This window comes from Myxine glutinosa, chromosome 7 (assembly GCF_964187855.1).
Source record: "Myxine glutinosa chromosome 7, kmMyxGlut1.1, whole genome shotgun sequence".
Classification (NCBI taxonomy): Eukaryota; Metazoa; Chordata; class Myxini; order Myxiniformes; family Myxinidae; genus Myxine; species Myxine glutinosa.
In genome coordinates this window covers 95,047,902-95,067,213 of record NC_136267.1, presented here as the reverse complement: position 1 = coordinate 95,067,213, position 19,312 = coordinate 95,047,902, and the positions used below count along the sequence as shown (strand labels likewise).

Here is a 19,312-nt window from a genome sequence, read left to right as displayed (position 1 = left end):
AATTCAGCGATCGACCGGGATTCGAACCCAGGATCCTAGGATCCTAAGCTGGCACCCTAGCCGCTAGCCCAACACCAGGGATTAAGGAGTTTATATCGTGAAGTGAAGTGTTTATATCAACAGGGAAGGAGTTTATATCAGATGTAAGCACAATTTTAATTTTGAACATTCATGCCTTGTAAATGTTATTTTTAAAATTAGTCATTTATAATGACAGCATTTTGTATAAAAACGGGTTGTTTTCGATAATTTCGGTTTAATTCCGTGGTGCATTGCTTGTGACGTGCACGTTTCACGTCAATTACAGACTTGGCATTTAATATGGAATTTTTTTTTGGTGGGGGTGAACTTCCTTTTCAAGATGTCTTAGAACCAAAAGTTCATTGGAATTATGTTGAAATTATTCTAGATTTTGTTAATGTGACCTTTAAAAGAAACAAAAACCACATTTGACATTTCAAAGCAAATAAATTGATCCTTGAAAGTGATGGAAACTGATATCGAACTCAATTCATGGACAGTACTGTGTTAAACTTCTGTGCGTTTTCCAGAAGTATCTCTTTATTTTGCACATTAGCCAAATTGATTTTAAACAAAAACAAAAGTGAAATTACGACTGGGATTACGGACAGTAAAATTACAGTTCAGTACTTCGTGTAACCCCCACGAGCATTCAGGAGAGCACGTACACGTTGAGGCATGCTGTTCACGAGATTTGCCAAGGTTTGGACAGGAATCGCTTGCCATGCAGTGACAATAGCCTGCTGCAATTCACGCACAGAGGTCGGCTGCTGGTCCAAGTGGTCGATTTGATGTGTTAATTCTGCCCGCAAGTTCTCTATCGGATTCATATCCGGAGACATGGCAGGCCACTCCATATGCTCTACACCACGGTCAGCAAGAAAGTGTTGGATCATGCAAGCACAATGAGGCCGTGCATTGTCATCTTGGAAGAGAAAGTTTCCTCGAAAGGCTGCACGAGCAAATGGAAGCAATGTTTCTTCCAGAATAGCCCTGTACTTGAACTGGTTCAGGTTTCCATTCAGAACAACCAGGTCAGTTTTGCCCCCTGCATGAAAAGCAGCCCAAACGGTCACCCCACCACCTCCAGCTTGGACTCTTGGCACTACACAATCTTTGTTGTAGGCTTCATGCACTTGCCTGCGCCCTCGGACGCGGCCATCTTGACGATAGACCAGAAATCTAGACTCGTCACTGAAGATCACGTGATTCCAGTGTCATGGCTGCCATTGACGGTGCTCTCTGGCCCACTGCAATCGGCGCTGGCGGTGTTGTCTGGTCAGGCGTGGCTTTCTCAGGGGACGCCTGGCACGGTAGCCTGCTTGAACCAGTCGTTGGTTGACTAGCCTTCTGGATACAGGCACATTTGTCAGTTGCTGCCACTCAGCCCTAAGCCGATTAGCTGACTTGGTACGGCCATTGCGGACTAACCAGTGCAGCTGGCGATCATCCCTCCTTGTGGTTCTGCGGGGACATCCTGGCCTCAGTATTGGAGTAGGGACACCCCTCTGAACATTTCGTTTCAGGATCTTTGACACCTGACCTTGAGTGATGCCATACTGCCGAGCAATAGCACGCTGTTTCATGCCGTAATTTCATAAAGCCACCACTCCATGACAAACAGCATTGTCGAGTTGACGGACCATCGCCAGAGGAAGCGGCAATAACTTTTAGAGACGTGCAGCAGTTGTTTTCCACTAATACAGAACGCAACAACCCTTGTATACCCGACTGTGAAGCCAATCATCAAATGCGCCTGTCCGTACATTTTGCCACGCCACCTGTGATATAATCCTGTTGTTGATTTCTTGCTGCGACAGACAATCAGTGACATGGTTCTTTTAACAAATAAATCACCAAAGTGTAAAAGAAACTCACCAGATTGATATACTGAGTTAAGAAAGTAAACCCAAGTCAAGAAAAAAAAAATTCCATATTAAATGCCAAGTCTGTAAATTTAGTGTCGTCTGCCAGAATATTTCTCTCAAAGTCTCCTTAAGTTGCTGTTTGTTCATTTCACTTTGCTCTTTGTACAAGGGCTGTTGTAAAAGGCCTACGGACAAGATACTGAAAATAGACCAATAAGCCCCAAATTATTTATTGTAACATCAATAAATTACTTAATTACATTCTTAATTACATTCGCATTCTTAATAAATTACATCCTTAATAAATTACTTAATTACATTCGTCGCTGAAGGTGGATGGACGTTATGGTTTCACCTCTGTTTGCCTGTTTGTCTGTGTATATGTTTGTCTCTGAGCAGGATATCTCAAAAAGTTATGGACGGATTCGGACGAAACTTGGTTGACATGTTGGGTGCATGACAAGTATGATTTGATTAAATTTTGTTGAAGATCCAGAGCTAGATTCGAGAAGTTTTAAATTTCCAAAGTGATTCTTCACCATTGAGAGATGCTAAAAACGATACTTAACATGATATTTCAAAAAGTTATGGACTGATTATTACAAAACTAGATGTATGAGTTGGTTAGGTCACAAGAACAAGTCAATTAGAGTTTTGTTCATGACCAGATCCAGATCGGGCCCATCGGTGGGACACAAAACGTAAACTGTTCTGCCTGGCGGAGGTATGCTCTACCGAGGTGTGTGTGTGTGTGTGTGTGTGTGTGTGTGTGTGTGTGTGTGTGTGTGTGTGTGTGTGTGTGTGTTTGCGTGTTTTTCTAGCCCTTTCCTGTGGTGCATTTCCTTGTGCAGTCTGTCTGATCCGCAGACGTGTTTCATTCCTTTAAGTGTGTGAGCCTGAAGAATGCTGTGGATCATCTTGTACCCCGTGAGCGAACACGATTTTATCACTAAAAGTTGGACATTTTCTCCCATTGAAGTGGCATTTATGTTGAAAGTTGCTTACTCCAGCTACAGACGTGGCAGCACATCCTCTGCTGACGTTTGAGGCCAAAGAATTAAAAAAGAAAATCGACAGTTTATGATTGCGATAACCTTGAGATAAATACATAATTTAAATCTTCCTCCCACGCAAAGCAACACTAAACTCCAATTGATTTTGTGAAAGCAAGTAGGCAGCTGCCAATGATGAACTGGTATTAGCTCATGGACGCCAATGATAATTAATATAATTTCGTTTGGAATCTCACACAATGCTCTCGGCATCCTTCCCTGCCGTTATTCCTGCTAATCAGTGAAAGCCTTTTGCCCACGGAAGAGTTTTATCCGCTTTAATCAACATCTCTTCTTAAAACATATAAATAGTCTGTATTTTTTGTCTTTGTGTTCGTGCACAATCGCTGCGTCTGCACCACCTGCTGTAAGGTTTACCTTCCACTTCCAACTGCCATGCCTTTCCCACGCTCCTGTCGCACATTCGACATGTTGCCCTTATCCTGCTTACTTTGAGTCCCATGTCCTGCTGTCTGTCATCAGCTTCGCTTCTGACTCTGCCTGACCTCGTCATACTTTGCTCCTCTATTCCTACCAATGCCTCATCGATGCAAAATCCGTTAACGAAGAGCGTGCTGCACCTCCTCTTTTCTTTGAGGACTTGTGGAAACGATGTTAATCCTTGAGCCAATCAAAATCTCTTTCCCCATCACATGACACAAAACGCCTTGTGCACACTGAAACGAGACACATGCAAGGAAATTCTCCTTACGTCTCTTAATCCCTTCCCCTTCCCTAGCCCCCACACCATATGTTTCCACCATAACCCCCAATTCCTTCATCTCAGGCTGAGTTTGTAATCTTAGCTATATCTGGACGGTTGTTTGGAGATTCAACTGTGCAATCCTCGGTTTTGGTGCTAAGTCGGTCTGGAACAGCTCGTGGACACATTGCTAACAAATACTTATTTTGTTTGTTGTATCTTGTTCATCCACAAGCTTCTCTCTGGGTATTTGAAATGACTACCTCTCTTTTTCTGATGTTCCGTACTCCACACAGAGTGTCAGTGCCACCGAAGCAGCTCCCTAAGCAAGAGTTACACTGGGTAGTTTGCCATTGCCTTCCTAGCAGTAGTTACGGTAGGAATTTGGAATTTGGCCAGGGTGCCGGTGATAGCTCGCCTACTCTTCATGAAGGACACCATGGGGGGGGGGGGGGGGGGTTTACCATCCACCAACTAATGCTGGCACACGAGGCACCAGTTTTGACGTCCAACTGAGGGATGGGAACACACGCTGATGAATCACGCTGCCTGGGAAACACCGGGAAGACAGTTTATACCTAGGCCGAGATTCAAACCCAGGCTAGACGGCTTAAAGGTGAGTGTGTGCACTTCTAGGGTGCGTACCTTTAGGCCATCCTTCCAGCTCTTGAAACGACTACATTTTCTAAAAATATTTATTGTGATAGAAGGAATGGCATTGCATAGAATATGAATGAATGAATGAATGAATGATCGTTTTAAGAATAATGAATCGAATAATTATTGTTGATTTGTTTATCGTATGATGCCTATGTGCACTATGTGCATGAAATTGTAATCCTTTTTTATGCCGAGGCCTCAAACTACCATGTTTCCTCAACATCCACAATCTCCTTTCCGCACTCTAGCATGCATTTTAGTATAAAATATTAAAGCCTGCATTATTGAAACTTGTGAATTATGAAAGTGTCATTCGCAGCATTTATTTATTTATTTATTTTTTATTTGGATTGATTTCTTGCTCAGAGTGAGTGGAGCTTGTGCAAAGTCACAGCCATTAGTGGGCATCAGTGTACTTTATCGTGTATTACAAGGACATTCAGAGACAATGGGCAGATACAAAATGCTAAAGATGGCAACTCCAATTGTATACTGCTTTCATATGTTCTCAACCACACTTCGAAGAACCATAGGGCAGGTGGTTAAATACCTGCTACCTGTGTTCAAGCACACTACCACGACTTTACCCCGTTTTGATCACGTTGTAATCTGGTCAGGTTTATGTTGCTAGTTATTGTGCATTCAGAAATATTCCTTGCATTCCATCCATCCACCCTTTATCCATATCTTCTGCCATCCATTCCTACTCCACATATTAATTCCTCTTTCATCCATTCATTCACCCTCCAAACATCGATCCTCTTTTTATTCCTCCTCCACCCATTCATCCATCATTCTATCCATCACCCTCTTTCCATTCCTCCTCCATCAATTTGTCCATCCTACACTCATTCCTCATTCATCCATATATTCATCCATACATTCATCCATTCCTCCACAATAATCTCCTTCCATTCCCTCCCTCCTCAACAGGTATGATGGCAAACAATGGGCACATCTCCTCGAGGATTCAGCAACTGTTGAACACTCTCAAGAGACCGAAGAACTCGCCCTCCAAGGAATTTTTTGTTGATGATGAAGACACACTGGAAAGTAAGCTTGAACTCCATCTTGTTTTTATTTTGTTATTTATATTTTACAACTCGGTTCTCTTAATTGCTAATGTATATTTCTCCGAAGATACTGAGTTGAGGTTTTTTTCTCAGCCTATATAAACCCATACAATCGGATTGACTAATGCAAGGAAAGACGGTTGTAGGTAAATTAATGCTTCAGCATTTCGTAAAAATGTGTTTTTTTTTCATCCATCTTAATCATCCAACGAAATGAGAACATCATATGGCATATTATGATCATATAAAATGTGAATGTACTATATGTGGATGTGTGTACTGTATATGAGAACTGCCTCAACTCCATTTGGGATCGATTCAGTTAGTTTATGGATTATGTTTGTAGCGACATCATTCTGCCTTTCATTACCTACGCCACCAAAGGTGGATGGAGGTTATGTTTTCACCCCTGTCTGTTTGTCCATTTGTTTGTTTGTTTGTGAACAAAATATTTCAAAACGTTGTGGACGGATTCCGACGAAATTTGCCAGAGAGGTAGCGTATGTCACAAGGCCGAAATGATTAGATTTTGGTGAAGATCCGGATTCGGATCCGACCACGAGAATTTTTAAAGCGATTCTTTACCATTGGGAGATAGGGCCAAAACTATACATTGTGGGATATCTCAAAAAGTTATGGATGAATTTGGACGAAACCTGGTGGACAGTTTGTGTGTGTGATAAGGAAGAATCGATTCGATTTTGGCGAAGATCTGAATATGGATTCGGATATGATAGTTCTTTAAATTTTTTAAAGTGATTCTTCACCATCGAGTGATATGGCCAACCAGGCGGAGGTATGCTCTCTACTTAGTGTCGTTCTCGTGTTATAATATGTAAATATGCTTGAGCTCAGGTTGATCGAGGACTTTTCAGTACCAGCTGCAACCGGAGGTGAGATGAGCAGGTTTGGTTGGAAGCGGTTGGAATAAAGAATTGACTCGGGTACAAAACGCCTCGGACGTATTTTCCTTCCACCCTAAATTTTGAGTCGATCTTTTCCCAACAGTGTTGTAATGCAATCCAGAGCATAATTGGACTGCTCACATAAATTTTATCTTTCTCTCAAACGTATTCACCCTTCCATTTATTAACTCAACTGGACTATGTCCAGCTGAATTTTTGTCGACACCCAGTGTCCGTCGTCCGTCTGTCTGTCTGTCTGTCTATCGTCTGTAAACAATTCGACGTCTACGCTCTAAAAGTCACAAATATTGATCATATTTGATGAAACTTGTTATGCAGAATCTTTAAGACATAAACTAGTTTGGGATTGCATTTGGGTGGTGCACGCTCAAAAATGGGCGCGGCAGGGCGGCCATATTGAAAAATCAATTTTTGTCAATCTGGTACTTCCTAATGTAGCTAGAAGGCTGAAACTTGGTGTATAGACAGTATGTAACAAACCTCAACACATATATTACGGGTTTTGCCGATGTCCGAAAAATGACCTTGTAGTTTTACTTTTCATGCTTCACTTACAACTCAATTTTTTCTAGTTTCCTGTTTAAACATGAGATACCTTCACCGTTACTGTACCTCTTTAGCACATATAAACTATATAGTTTGTGGTTCTATTATGCATATTCTAACCATATTGATATAGACCAGTTGAGTTCAGGTTCCTTGGAACCTCTAGTTCTGTTAAGACAATGTGTTGGTCAATAATAACTTTAATACATCAAAGAATATAGATACACATCTTCAATATTATGACAAGTTTTCTTTTCAAATCGTGATTTCAGAAACCCTGGCACTGATTTAAGTGGATTCATCATTTTGTACGATATGCAAGTTGGATGATTGTATCTGAACGGGGTAAATGCCGCAATCACAACACGTATAATGCTTCATGATACCTCATTTAAGAGCTCTTGGGTCCGGACAGTGCATGCGGAGGTTTACATGCACCGATATTCAAGCAATTTTGATGGTGTGCATTTTGTTGCCGTTGGTTTGCACACCTATTGAAGTAAACAAACAAAAAACAAGACCCAAAGTCTAACAGCGGCGTAGCCGGCCTTGTAAAATATTATAAACCACAAACACAAATGATTAGCTTTTCAAACAGTTGCTCATGCTGCTTATAACATTAAACAAAATATTTGGAGGAATCCTGACATCCGTGAGGTAAATTCTACTTACAGAACTCATCCTCCCTCACTATACTGTAATGTATATACCCCACAAGGGTTGGAGGTGTGCTCATTTACCAAGCAGCTAGCTAGCGCTTACCAAGCCAGCCGTTCCTTAAGGGTTTTGAATGGAGTGCTTGCTCGAATGCTTAAACCACTTGGCGATCTCTCCACAAGAACCTTGGTAAATGAACACACCCAATGTTCTTGAGACCTGCCCATAGATCAACTGTAATCTCTGTCCCCCAAAGAGGAATGACCCTTCCTGCAACTCCCATAGTGAGCGGGTGTACGAGTAAATAAAAATGTCGGTCGGTGGAGTCAGCCGTCGTAATGACATCATAAACGTAATGACATCATAAACGTAATGACGTAACTGACACAAAACTGCCGCTACTTTAAAATGTAGAAGATTATATATTTTAACTTCCAGTACGTTTGCAGTCACAATGAAGGGATTAGTGTTACGATTAGATTTACTATAATATTAACATTATGTTATCATTATTTAAAAAATGATATTACCATTAAAAAACCGAGGCTAATTCCTTACTTTTATTCTCTGTTAATACTGCGGTTATTAATATTAGTGCTGAACACCGCTCATCATTGATTCATGAACCATACACCGCTTCAATCCATTAACTTTGTATTCATGACATTGGGATTAAAGTGTTATGGTTATATTTACTATATTATTATTATTATTATTATTATTATTATTATTATTATTATTATTATTACAAAAACTACACTACTGAAACAATACACTACTTTATTAAGAAACCTGGGCTTAATTTGTCCGAAGCGGTCCGAAGATGAGGCATGCGGCCTAAGGCCTATACGTACCGTATTGTTAGAAGAGCCTATGCTTTCTAAGTCTATGCTTTCGATATTTGATGGTCATTTTAACAATCGGTTTGTTTGTGTTTAAGGGTTTAAAAAAAGTTTTTTAAATGACATTTTCTACGATATTCAAATGAGTTCCGAAATTTTCTCTTTTGTGATTTCTTTCCAGGCTTCATGTAAAAGGTTTAGCAATTCTGCCCATGATGTTGGTTTCCTGGACTTTTTCCTCACAGCTCGATCCAATATGGCCCAGAGGTGTTCAATGGTATTCATGTCAGGAGACTGACTTGGCCATGGAAGTCGCTTGATCCCATTTCTGTCCTGCCATTCTTTGGTCTTTTTTGCAGTGTGGCATGGAGCTCCATCTTCCATGAACAGAGTGTTGTTTTTGACCATCTGACCAGTGGAGAAGACAGGGAGAAGTCCATCCTCAAGGATAGAAATGCATATGGTAGAGTTGATGTTGCCAACGCACTCCACAAGCTCTGACCGACCAGTGTTCCAGATTGCTCCCCACAACATCACTGAAAAACCACCGTGTTTGACAGTTGCTTGCAATCGGTTCAAAGAAAACTTTTGACTGGGAAGTCTCCAGACCCATATGCGTTCACTGTCAGAAATTTGAGCAAATTGAGACATCTGAGTGATGAGGTTTGACAGTTTGCCAAAACTCCAAGGGTCTGTTGGCCATCTCGTCAGCCCACTTCTTTCTCCTTTGAATGTTGGCTGGTCGAAGAAGAGGTTTTCTCCTAGCTGCTCTCCCTTAGTAGCCCAGTTGATGAAGGTACCGCATGGCAGTTCTTGAGCTAACTTGGACCTCCTCTGCAACATCTGCTGCCTTGCAATGGAGAGTTTTCTCAATGGACCGCTTGACAGCTCGAAGACACCTTTCTCTGAGGGCCCAGGTCGACCAGAACAGCAAGATGTGGATTCCTTGCCTTCACGGGTGAATTGCACAATCACCCTATTGACCATAGAAAGCAGAATGCCATGGTTCTGAGCTATCTGACACTGGCTCACTCCACCTTCCGACTGGCCAACAATTCGTCATCTTTGAAAATCGGAAAGTTTCTGTGCTCCCTGGGTTCGAGGCATAGTTAATTGTCATACAAGACCCATGACCTCGTTTCTGCAAATAAGCAGTCGAATACTAGTACAAATCACTGAGTAAAACTGCATTATACAGACTAAATTTAAGGTGTCTATTTACTTCTGTCATCTTCTGTGTGTGTGTGTATATATACATACATACGGAGGTATGCGCTCCACGGAGTGCAGTTCTAGTTGCACCTGCAATATATTTTCGTGCATCTTTTGTATTCACCATCTATCCTATTTCTTCTCCCCTCTACCTCCTCCCTTCCGGCCCACCTCCCCCCCAAACTTAATCGGCTAGCCTTTCCATCACCTCTTTGTCTTCTTTGTCTTCCCCTCTCCATCTGTGCCTTTTACCTTCCAACCTGTTTCCAAGTGGTGTAGTTTCAGTCATTTATTACTGACGGTATCTTCTGCTATTCCAGGCTCCCATCCCATTAAGTAGTTGTTTTTTTTTTGCTTATTTATCTTTGTTGTGTAAACACTCTTTGTGGTTTTGTGGTTACCTGGGTCATATTCTTTTTTTAATACACACTATTTCTTCGACTTGTGCTCCAATGTGTCAAGGTAACATCATATTTGTGAATTTGTAATTCGGTGTTTCATTAATTTGTGAAACAAACTAGCGATTGAGACTGTCCCGAAACAGTAGCGGTGATGTGTGTACCTTTTATGCACGCATTCTTTAAGAGAGTGTGTGTGTGCACGAAATGATCAATCAATGGCAAGTGGGAACATTCTACATGTAAGGTTTAGAAAATGTTACATTGGACTCGATCAAGTCCTGGGTCGAGGTCCACATATGCAAGGTCTATAGTATGAATTTTTACCTCTTTATTCTGAGTCTTGGTGGTGAGTTTTGCGTCATTGCCACTTACTGTGCAGGACATTGTGAAAAATTCCACGTGTTTGAAATGCAATCTTGTGATCTACCAAACCGGTAGCTCTTTGAAAACACAATATTCTTGAAACAAGGACCTTCTCCTTTTCTGAAACTCGAATGAACATGTTGATATTATTGGCTATGAATTATGAGTCTGAATTTGACTCGTAATTTCAAGTCAGAACCCAGTTAGTACTTGGATCGGAAGCCTCCATGTGGAAAGGGTAGCTGCTGTAAACTGAAGGAAGGTTGGATAGCTCAGTTGTTATCGTGCTTGCTTTCTGGGCTTGTATTTGGTATTTATATTTACATGACGTCTTAGTTCAGTGCTTACAGTGGGCACTGCATACTAAGCAAGCCATCCTTCAAATGGGGATGTAAAGATAATTATACCAAAGCCACTTATACCCTGTTTAATACCTTTCTGAGTTGCCATTTGTACAAAATTCTCAGTACTGTATTTAGGTTATTTTGGTCTCTTTAGAAACACCCCGCTTCCTTTGAGAGCGTCGGCCCTGCGAGAGGGGAGGGGATTGTCTTTGTGCCTATGACCTGACCCTAGGTACTGTCACCATGTTTGCAAAATTTGGTGGAGATTGGGCCAGCCTTGTTTTTTAGTGCACCTGGAACATAGTTCTGGGGAGCTTATGTGATGGCACGTCGTCCGTCTGTTAGTTCGTAAAGACTTGCAACTTCTTCTTCGAAACCGCTGATGGAATTGTGAGCAAACTTGGCACAAATTATATTTGGCATGTTTCAACTCAAGCTTGTTCACGGCATGAAAAAGATCAGGGTCTAAGGGGTTCTATGGGGAGGGGTGGGGGGCGGAATGGGGAGGAGGGGGCAGGGGGGGGGGGACAATGTGGGTCCAGGTGTGACCCCCTAAAATAGGAATTTGCTTTCTTCTCAGAGACTACATAAGTAATGCCGATGAAACTTGACCACAGCCTTCATCACTCATGATGTACCAAAGTTTGTTCTCGGTATTAGAAAAATTGGGGTATACAGGGGTCTATGGGAGAGGGGGGCGGGGGGGGGGAGGTTGCCCCCCAGAATAGGTATTTTTTATATTTTTGTTTAAAGTGTCATGGTTATGTTTGCATGATTGTACATGCTGCCCTGTCTCCTAGCAACCATTGAAATTGGTTTAAAATACCTTTATTTGGTGTAGTATTCTGATTTATTCTAGTAGGTGAGTGCCCAGGGGTATTGCCCCTCTTTTTTTTTTTTCTTTTTTTTTTGTATACTGAATCGAGGCTCGTGAAAGAGCTAACATTTACTTCACAAACAAATCGACCAGACAAACAAAATACACAAAAAGAGGGAGCGGAAGACAAGATGGGGAGAAAAGGGGAAGCACACAAACACAACATCCGAGAGCAGGGAGATGTGTGGAAGGGAGAGGGCCCGGGGGGAGGAGGCATGGGACGGGGGGGGGGGGGGAGGGAGAAGTATAAAGCACAAGGACACCAAGGACTTCCAGGACAGAAGTTGGTATTTCAAAAAGGGGAATTGGGGTGAAATTAGCGGGGGTAGAAAAGATCAAGGTTTTGGATGGGGGAAGATAAGAGATGGTGGTGAACAGCTGTTTTAAAGACTTGGAGGGTGGAGTGGGATTGAAGAGAGTGAGGGAGTTTGTTCCAGAGGCGGGAGAAAACAGGAATGAAGGAGTGAAGGTGAGCAGAGAGTCTTGATTTTGGCAGTTTAACCAAAAGAGGGTTGCAGGCAGATCTTGTGCGACCTGTCGGAATATTTGCGGGACAGAGCCCAGAGAGAGCTGGGGGGGCAAGGCCAGAGAGGAGTCGGTAGAAGACGGAAAGACCACCAACCTGCCTGTGGTGAGTGAGTGAGAGGCCCTTGGAGTTAGCTTTATCGTGGGAGATTCCAATGATTCTGAATGCTTTGGTTTCAACAGCGCAAAGGCGAGCTAGGTGTGAGGCAGGAGCCCCAGCCCAGAGGGGAGAGCAGTATTCCATTGAGCTGCGGATGACAGCCTTGTATGTGGTGAGGAGCTCAGGTGTGCCAAGGAAGGACTTCGCACGACGGAGGATGCCCAGTCGGCGACTGGCTTTGGAGGCCAGATTTGAAATGTGGTTTTTCCAGGAAAGATCATGGCAGATAGTGAGACCCAAAAGCTTGAGTGACAACTTCTTGGAGAGGATTATTCAGAAAGTGGATGGGAGGGTTGTCCAGTCGGTCTTTTCGGAGAGACATCGTAAGAGTGTGAGATTTGTCAGGATTGAAAGACATGTTCCACTTGTTTGCCCAGTCTGTGATTTTGTCAAGGTCTGCAGAGAGTGAGGAGGCTGCAGACTGCCGATCTGAGGGATGAAGAATGGAGCGACAGAGTAGAGTCGTCAGCAAAGAGATAGAGAGGATTTTCAAGAGAGTCAGAGAGATCATTGATGAACACCAGAAAAAGCACAGGGCCCAGAACACTGCCTTGGGGAACTCCAGCCTGAACAGGAAGAGGAGATGAGAGAAACCCATTCAGGGCCACACGTTGACTACGACTAGAGAGGAAGTCCGCCAGCCATGCGCGGAGATTTCCATGGATACCAAAAGAGGAGAGTTTGGTGAGCAGAGCGGGGTGCCAGACTGTATCGAAGGCACGTGATATGTCAAGGGAGACTGCTCTAATTTCCTGTTTGGCATTGAGGACCTCCATCCATTGTTGAGAAAGCAGAAGCAGCATGTCCAGAGTGGAGTGTCCAGGTCTGAAACCAAATTGATGATCAGAGATCAAGCCATTGGAGAAGAGGAAAGATTTCATATCTGAAGCAATGATGGATTCCATGACCTTGCTGATAATTGGGAGAAGGCTGATTGGTCTGTAGTTGCTGGGATCTGTTTTTGCACCTTTTTTGTGCAAAGCGGTGATGTTGGCAGATTTCCAAGCAGATGGAAGATGACCTTGAGCAAAAGAGAGGGTGAAGAGAACAGAGAGAGGGAGTGAAAGAGCGGAAGAACATGATTTTAGGACCCGTGGGCTGATGCCGTCAGGTCCAGTTGCAGAATCAGAGTCGAGGGTTGACAGACACTTTTCCACCTTGTCAGGAGGAAAGGACACAGAGTCCAGGAGCAGCTGGGTACGACTGGGTACGGTGGGTACAGAGAGGGATGGGTTTGGGACACAAGATTTAGAGGCAAACACAGAGTTGAGGCATTCGGCTTTTTCACGTGCGGAGTCAGCCGTGTGGCCATTTAAGGTGAGGGAGGGGATGGAGGGGGAACAAACACCAGAAACAGATTTTACCAGACGCCACCAGGATTTGGAAGAGGGAGACAGATAAGAGAGTTCGGTCCTGAGGACGGAGAGATATTGTTTCCTGGCTCTCCTGAGGGTGGACACACACTTGTTTCGGGCTTTGTGAAAGGAAATGAGATTTCCTTCCATTGGATTTGCTTTCCAGGAGACGAAAGCAAGTTGTTTCTGGGCAATAGCCTCACCACAAGATTCCGTGTACCATGGACGAGAGGAAGGGTATGACAACTGAAGACGAGAAGGGATAAAACTGTGCATGAGAGAGAGCAATTTACTTTGGAAGAATTCCCAGGATGAGTTGATGTCAGAGGCAGTAGAGATGGGAGACCAGTCCAGATGATTGATGGCTGCTTGAAGACCGTGCCAGTTGGCCTGAGTGAAATGCCAGACTCGTCGTGAAATGCCAGAAAATCATTTTTCTATGATTTTCAGATGTACATACATACATACATACATACATACATACATACATAAATACATACATACATACATACATACATTCATAGAGTTGCCTTATTTAATATAGTAGGATGCCAATTATGATGATGCAGCTGGTATATATATATATATATATATATATATAATCAGAGTTTTAAGGTATACAGTAGATTGCATCTTATGTTAATAGCAAATTTTCGCTTTTGCGGTTGTCTCTTTATAACATAGGTGTTCGCTCCAGCGCACATAATAACTGTGTGTTTTACGTGTATGGCAATGCTTGTAAACCTCGCAGCTTGTACTTTGTTACCTTTTTGTGCAATCAGCGATTGTGTTTCAGCAGAGTCAGTTAAATGCATCGTTTGGCGACTTTCGATGGCCTGCTGACCTCCAGCGGCTGAGTGATTTTAGTTTATATGACTTGGATTGATTGCCTGAGGTTGCATGAGTCGATAATTGCAGGGTTGAGCACTACAGATAGTTATGGGTCACCTTTATTACCGCATGTACACAATGGTGTTTTTGTTACCTTATTAATGGCTTTGGTGCAGAAATCAGAAATGTGAAATCAGAATGGAGATCAGAATTTTTTCTCTGCAACTTGTGCATATTATTCTTCTATAATCTTAGCTATCTCGTCATACTTTCTCGACAGCAATAGTGCAAGACCCAAACCGACCCTTGCCCACGGGACCTCCGTCCGAGCCAGAGCTCGGGGAGCCTTTTGGAGTGGTTTCCAACTGGCCTTCGTGTCTGGAGGCTGCAGTTTGTCGCTGGGGAACACAGAACACTAAAGCTCCCTGTATAACTACTTTTGACATGAATGGAAAAGTGTCTTCAACTCTGTCATACGGTAAGATTCTTTATTTTTTTGATGCTACGCCCATGTTCGAGACTCGGTAACCTATGACCTGGGTGGCAAATTAAACGATGAGGGTCAGGGGGAAGGGTTGACAGATTGGGAGTGAGTGAGTGAGGGAGGAGGATGGATGGATGGTTATTCCAGCGAAGGTGTGCTGAACCAGCCAGGGCAGATTGTTTGATTTCAGAGTTTTGTCGTACATTTATATTACAAGCTCTCTTCGGTTTTGTATAACTGGGGAATAAAACTGGCTTAGTGGTCTGGAATTCCTGTCTACATTCCAAAACATTAAAACTGCCAAACTCGGAGCTTAAGTTGATCCCTTGTACTATGAAAACCCTCACCACATAATGACTCACCATTATGCTTATCTGCGATAGTTTTGGAAACCTTTTGAATCCTCTTTGATAGCTCGGATGTGTTTTGCTTTCTGCCGACTGGTCATTCCCTCTGTCCAAAAAGGTTTAAATCCAAAAGGTTTTGTGGCAACATGACTGATTTGTGGTTTGTAAGCATTGATGCCCTTGGGAATATGGAACGCACTGTGCTGTGAAAGTTTGTGCGACGTTGCAATCTGCCATGTTCTCTAGCACAATGCATTCTAACTCTATTCCATGTGCAGTTAGTGAGTGTAGTCGTTTTACCTTTTCATGCACGTGTTTTCTTTGGAGGACGTTGAGCTTTATCCATGTGTGTGGCTTTGTGGAAGGTCAGAAGTCCCTCTGTGCTGCTGCCTGGGTGTAATCCCATCTGGCACACCGTAATGACTCTTTTGGACACCATCCTAATAATATTCCATGGCTTGGCAAGCTGTTTGTGCCACGATCGGTCGCTTGTATCTATTTGCATGCAAATGCAGCTAAAAACCTGTTGGCAAAATCTCCATTACAACTGCTAGTGAGGGTGGCAGGCCTGGAATGTCTCTGCTCTTCCTGCCAAAGTGCTGGGCTACTGACAGGCTTCCCCACCATGGATCAACATTCTAATGCCATACTCACACTACCCGGAGAACCCCCCACTTCCACCATGGATCAACATTCTAATGCCATGCATTTTGTTCAGATTAGGATTCTTCCAGGTTGCTATAATAGGATGATTACGGTTCAAAGGCCTGTGACCTCGCACAGCTGGGGTTTTGACCTCTGTGGCCATATGCTTTCAGCGGAGCAAACAAGGCGCAAATCTCTTTAAAATGCACAAACTGCAGATGGCTTTCGTACTCTTGAATTGATTGCCATGTACGAGGTGTTGAACAAATCCTGTTGATATAAGTTTATCAAGATGCAGCTACTACCTGTCTGCTAGGGTGATGGCCTTTCCTGATAATTGACGAGTCATCAGAAAAGTAATGAAACAATTTTTTTAAAGAGGGACATGACTTGTTTATTTAAGCCTAAAAAAGGGTCGTCCCACAACAGGTGAAAGCCACCTAAAAGAAGGGTACAAAGGATATAATGCCATCTAGAGTGGCATACACACACACACACACACACACACATATATATATATATATATATATATATATATATATATATATATATATATATATATATACACACACACACATACACATCAATGGTTTCAAAACTGTTCTCAGTAGAAATAAAGAGTAATGTAGAGAATGAGGCAAAATGCAGCTAATTATATATTGATTATATTAGCAGCAACAACCAGATGGCTTAACAAGACAGATGGAAAGAAGATATCGAGTCCTTGTTAGAATAGGGAGCTAGTGTACATGATCAAAAATTATTCGCAAGGAGTTTGTTGCGGTATGGGTCGGTGGGGGGAAGAATATCCTAACCCCTATTAAACATTATCCGTAGCTCGTGTGTTGCACGGTTCTCTGAAGAATTGAACAGTTCCCAATCTCTCCCCACACTGTGTGGAATCATATATAGAGTGAATTGGTGTGCCAACTTGCTATGCAGAGATCAGATGCCACAAACGGGAGGCTTGGCAAACTGGGCCGAGAGCCCGATGAGCAAAAGCACAGGACATATCCCTGAGAGGCCCCTTTATTAATCTGAAATCAACGTTACTACTGGTTTTGTGTTTTTTGTCCCAAACTTAGCCTAGCAAATGTAAGATTTAATGTGCTGTTATATTTTCAACAACTGTAATGGCTGTCTCAGGCTGACTCTCTTGGCCCAATCTTTTCCTTTCCTGAGATATATTAGACTGACGTTTTGGCCCAATCTTTTCTTGGCTGTGAGGCAGGCAAGCTGTGGAGCAGGAGTCGGAAACTCGCCTTCACACTCCTCAACAAGCTTGGCACCAAGCAAGACCCTCTGCTGAAAGCAGGCCAACGGGTGAGCGGGCTCATCGAGCTTCGAGTGGCGTTCCAGCAAACCTTTTTCTAAGTCGAGTAATTGATGTTAAACCAGTACAACGATCTCCCTCTGTTATTCACAAACTTTTTTTTGTTTGCACATTCACAGCATTGGAAATATTGCTTCATTGGGGATTTGATTATCGGGTACACACACGTTTGATCTGGGTGGTGTACACACATGTTTGATCGCGCCTTCCTAAATGTGACCAATCATAATTTTGAAGTGTCATAATGTTACGGTAAACCTTAATGTTTGACCATTTGTATTCGGATATTCCTTGGGGATGGACAATCTGTCTCTGGGACAATCAATCGGCCTTCAAAGTTAGAAATGAAAAGTTGTGATTGGATAATCATATTGAAGCGAAGTTAACCCTTCGTAAGAGTGAAGTTCATCTGTAGGAATTGTTTCATGCACTTTCACAAGGGTTAAAATATCGACGACAATTGTCCTGATTACTTTACTAATTTATTGCGATTATACAAAATGACTTGAAGGATCCACTTGAGTCCATCGTTTTAATCTTTAACTTTACTGTCAGGGAGAAAAGAGAAAGGAGGTTTTGATGAGACATAAATCAGGAAAGAGAAGCGAGGGGGTTTATTGTGCTCATTTTCTGCTTATTTTCTTTGTACATAATGTGTAAACGATCCCTAAAGTTTTTGAAGAACTCAAAAATACATTGAACAGGAATCAAATCATTAAATTGACATGTGTGGAAAAATGACATGCCCAGACCAGGAATCGAACCCAGGTCCTCTGGAAAACCGTACCAGTGCTCTGCCATTTGCGCTACGTGGGCAGCCCTGCCTGAGCATGCACTTTTCCCACACATATGATTGCCACTCTCTTTCTGTAAATGCTTCCAGGACACTCGCTGCCAACCATAGGAGCACCAAAGGCCTGAACACGAGAGGGTCTTCCTCCAATTAATTAATTTAATCCTGTTCATTAATCTAATTGCTCACTATGCTCCCAGTGGTGTTTATAATAGAGGACATGTATTTGTCCCCCCCCCCCCACCCCCCCTTTGGAGGAAGACTCGTGTTCAGGCTTTTGGTGCTCCTATGGTTGGCAGCGAGTGCTCCGAATCCTCGACTTATTAACAAGTTGCGTTTCGAACAATCATTCTCAAGTCAGATGTCTGTAAGTCGGAACTCAATTTCCCATTGACTCTGTGTTATAAATGGTGATTCGGTTCTACAACCAAGCCAGGATAGCCTATTTACCAAATTATTTAACATAATTAAGCTGAAATATTGTTAATTTGCAATACATGATAGTTAATAATATGATAGATACTTCAAGCCCACGTAGTAGGTATTTTTCGGTTGTAGGTTGTTGACAGCAACCACTCAGGGCAGTACTACCGTTCGGACTTAGGAGTGTTAACGTGGTGCCCGGAACCATCTTACACTCTCCGTGTCAGAATTGCTGGTCTTACTTTCTGTCTCACTCAAACTATATCTACCTGCCTATCTTTAATCTCTTTCTTACAAAGAAACATCATACACTTTTCATACTCATTTTCAATCCTTACCTTTACATTCTCTCTCTCTCACTCACTCTCACTCTCACTCTCTCTTTCACTCTCTTTCACTCTCTCTCTTTGACTCTCTTTTTGACACCCTTCTCTTTCACTCCTTACCATTTACCCTTCCTCACATTTATCAATGCAGTTATTTTATTTAATGCCTGGCTTAAAGACCTGGCAATTCTTCCAAATCGGCAATAACACCACTCCTTTGTTTTGTTATTATTATTGACCCAATGGGCACAGATGCCTTTATATGTTGTTTCATTCTCATCTTGTCTTTTATAATTGTTGCGATCGTCTGATATAAGGGTTACTGAGGCCTATTTGTTATTTGAGATCAAAAGGTCAATGCTCAAGGCCACATAAAATCCATTTTCTATTAACTTAACAATTGAACAGCATTTGCATATTATACTGTGGTGGGAACAATGATCAATAATTCCGCGCACCAGTGGGTGGCGCGAGCGTCCGGGCGTGGAACTGAGATACATGCCCCGCCTTTCGGCCGATCGGCCACGCCCGGGAACAAGGCGTGG

The 19,312-nt window shown here is 42.6% G+C and overlaps 1 protein-coding gene across 1 annotated transcript in view; it reads left to right on the top strand.

Annotated features, from left to right (window-relative positions):
* Positions 1–19,312, top strand: part of DIP2C (DIP2 acetate--CoA ligase C (putative)) — a 188,779-nt gene that overhangs the window by 92,336 nt on the left and 77,131 nt on the right. The window contains exons 6-8 of the mRNA XM_078782009.1: positions 5,238–5,357; positions 14,697–14,894; positions 17,124–17,215. Coding sequence (XP_078638135.1) covers positions 5,238–5,357; positions 14,697–14,894; positions 17,124–17,215 — 410 coding nt within the window. The remainder of the gene's footprint in view (positions 1–5,237; positions 5,358–14,696; positions 14,895–17,123; positions 17,216–19,312) is intronic.